The 3,437-nt window shown below is 54.8% G+C and overlaps 1 protein-coding gene across 1 annotated transcript; it reads left to right on the top strand.

Moving 5' to 3' along the window:
- On the top strand, positions 1 to 1,042 carry BDP81DRAFT_335870 (uncharacterized protein; the record flags this gene model as incomplete). The annotated part of the gene is made up of 3 exons (XM_060585873.1): positions 1 to 156; positions 245 to 494; positions 555 to 1,042. 3 exons carry the CDS (start codon positions 1 to 3, stop codon positions 1,040 to 1,042), a joined length of 894 nt encoding a protein of 297 aa, XP_060437832.1.
- Between the last annotated feature and the right edge of the window lie 2,395 nt (positions 1,043 to 3,437).

The raw sequence follows: 3,437 nt of genomic DNA, 5'->3' as shown, positions 1-3,437 counted from the left end.
ATGGCCGGATATCTCTTGCTTATGATCCCAAGCATCCTCATCAGCTTGCTAGCTTCCAGAGCGCCATTCATGATGGCCACCACACCGCAGACCACCAAGCCCTGGGCTGACGGGCCCATGAAGCTCATCACCACGCCGCAATATGCGACCAAGAAGGTTCGTAGCTTGGATCCAGCTGATGAGCCTGCCGGGTTCGATGGGGATCGGGCCCAATTGGAAGTAGCTCCAACTAACGTTCCAACAGACCGACCTCTTCACGCTGGGCTCAACGCACATGGCCCTGCTGCACAACTCGATCCTGCGAGGCTACAACTCCATTTACCAACAGGCCCCCTACATCCAGGAAGCAGACAAGGCAGACTTTATCGGGTACTCCCAGACCTGGTTCAAATTTGTCAAGTCGCACCACGATGACGAGGAAGAGTCGCTCTTCACAAAGGTCGAGGATCTCCTCGAGGACAAGAATGTCTTTGCCGAGACGCATAAGGAGCACGGTACGTACCTTGATATCCATCACACCGATTCGAGATGATCAACTGACACAAGACGGACAGAATCTTTCCTCGGTGGCCTTGCCGAGTTCAACAAATACCTTAACTCCCTATCCTCGCCGTCCGACTTCTCCGGTGCCAAGCTACTCGAGATCATGAATAGCTTCCAAGAACCGTTCGAGAACCACTTCCACAGCGAGATCACCACCATTGCCGGCATGGCGGAGCACCCGAACGCGCCCAAGGAGGGAACACCGGAGGCGGCCAACGCGAGCCTGACGTTCAAGACGTGGGGCAAGAGCACCGTCACTAAGGCGGGCACGGCGGATGTGGTACCGTTCTTCCTGCTGAACCTGGACCGGACGACGGAGGACGGATTGTGGGCGAATTGGCCGCCCATGCCGGCGCCGATCAAGTGGGGATTGATCAATATCGCGGGCGCTTGGCACTGGGGGTGGTGGAAGTTTGCCAGCTGCGATGCGGCAGGGCAGCCAAGGGAATTGTACGCGCTGGAGTCCAAGACGGAGGATAAAGCCAAGGCTGAGCTATGATTGAAGTTCTTTGAAGTGAAGACGAAAATTTTTGTGGTTTGCTGGGACGACAAGCTGGCGTTTCGAGGTGTTTGGGCTACGCGTATCCATGGGAAGTACTTGTAAGATAATGCTCATGGCGGGCAGAAAAAGAGCTAGCTCCAATGGGTAAATTACTGGATGCCCGCTGAAATCCGTCGCCCACAATGGTACCAGGGCCCAGGTCCAAATGTGCCGCGGATAAAGTTGAGCGGGGAGCTGTTCGGCGACAGCGTCATTCGTCGGCAGCAAACCGTGAGATCGGCGGCGGGAATCGAGGCATGGGAGCCGCAGTCTGAAGAGGCGGAAGAGCGAAGCTAGAGCATAGCGGAGATTGGGAGCCTGACGCTAAAACTGAAGTTGCAGCAGGCTTCCCTGTAGGATTCATCTCTCCGGCCTTGGCCCTGCGGTCGCAGCTCTGAAGCCTCTGACATCTTGACCGATATTCTTTTCGTGGAAGTTTAGACAGAGACATGCAGTGAAAGCAGCAGGCAGGCCAAGAAGCGAACACGATGTGGCTGGTGATGAGGCGGCCAACAGGCAGCGAACGGGTTGTAGCGAGCAATTTAGAGAGGCGAGGCGAGCTGCAATGCGACGCAACCCCAACGGCAGGCCGATATTGCAGAAGCAGACGCACGGCGCCGGGGCGGCGGAAGCCTCGTCTTGTGGCCCAATAGACGGCGAAGTCGAATTGGGGCTCTTTTTGGCTCTTCGCAACCTCAGATCGCGCATGTTACACCTGGGTATGTCTGGTTGGATCGGTTGGATGGGTTGGAATTATCGCAGACTGCAGCTTCTTGCCTGAGCCATCGGCGCAAACGACGTAGCAACACATGAGGGGATTGCATCGGCGTCGGGAATCTGGAGTCTAGAATCGACAATCTTTCGCAAATGTTCTCAGAATAGCGCATGTCAGGCCAGGGGTGTCGGCCATTTTCCTTGGCCAAGTCCACCGCATCGCATCGGCCGAGGGCCTTGGAAGTAGCCGCTGTAAATGCTGACTTGCAAGTGAGCAGCCATGTCCCGAATTGCAGTCTGATGCCGTGACACAAAAGTTCAAAATCTGATAGAGCCATGGTTGTATCTAGCGAGGTTCGACGAGCTGATGGTCGTGCAAGCGAAACGCGGTGAGTGGGGGGCGTACAGGGCGTCTAGAGAGGCTCATCTTCACCGTCATTCCTGTGAAGCTGGGTGATAGGTGCCTCGTGAGCCGACGTCGGGATGTGCGACGGGGCGGGCATGGTGACCTTCTCGTCTTCGATGATCAACCCGACGGGTGACAGGGCTGAGCCCAAGGTGCAGCTTGTTCATAGCGTTACCGCGGGGAATCTCAAGAAATCTCTAGAACCAAGTTGTTGCTCCGTTTGGCGCAATTGGTAAGTTATTTTGAGCCTCGGGGTGCATCTGCCACGCAGTGGCCGAATGTGACCTGCCTGTTGCAACTTTGATGGAGGTACGAAGAAGTTAGAACGGGGGACAGGTTTGTACAGTCTCCGCCGAGTACCTACTTCGTACTGCGTTCGAGTAAGACATGGGTCGATAGGTGAGAGGACTGTGTGATGGGGAATACACGGTGCGGTGAACATGAAGAATCGAAAGTCGAGAATCGAGCCTTGCAGTCAAGCGGGTGTCGTGCGGGAAGTTTGTGGGAAGCAGCCCGGGGGTCTTTCGATGTTGCAATTGGGCGTAAACTTGCTCAAAAACTCTCAGGATGCTTGAGGCAGGAAGCGATAGCGTTGTCTTGGCAGCAGGAAAGAGCAGGAAAAGAGCAGGCAAGAGCGCAATTTTGCCCCCAGTTTCCCCGTGCGATTTTCTTACATGCGCCTTCCTGAACATACGATAAGGCAGGTCACTCCAACAGCGACCTTCGTTGGCTGCTTCCTTGCACGTTCGTGTCCTGCAGTACGTACCTCGTTGTACCTCATGTAACACAGGCCATACAGCAAGCGCGAACATTGAACATGAAGGATCAACTGCTTTCTTTGGCACTGCAGGCAAGGAAGGGAGGCCCTATGTTTATGTCCCCGGAAAGACCAGGCTTGCCCGTCAAGGTACCTACTATGTATGGATAGAGAAAGAATGGTACGTGCCTCAGAGTTCAAGTACAGGACCTCGTCAAGTGGAACCTCATCAGATAATCATCGACACATCCTCGTCGCTGCATTTACACCGATGCCCCTCACCAGCCACAGTCCAACCGGGACCGTCAATCAACTAACCATTATCGTCTACGGTCTCACGACTCGACTTTTCTACTTCTCTACCATGGATGTCTATCGTGTTTCCTCTGCCCACTAACCCGCCGAATCTTACTTCTGGACCCTTGTTTGTCTCTCGGGAAGGAATCTAGCGCAAACCAGTCCTTGTAACTCCCTCC

The sequence above is a fragment of the Colletotrichum phormii genome (genome assembly GCF_030913505.1).
Source record: "Colletotrichum phormii strain CBS 102054 chromosome Unknown BDP81scaffold_43, whole genome shotgun sequence".
In the NCBI taxonomy this organism is placed as follows: domain Eukaryota; kingdom Fungi; phylum Ascomycota; class Sordariomycetes; order Glomerellales; family Glomerellaceae; genus Colletotrichum; species Colletotrichum phormii.
The sequence above is the reverse complement of the archived record's forward strand: the minus strand, read 5'-3'. Positions and strand labels throughout refer to the sequence as shown.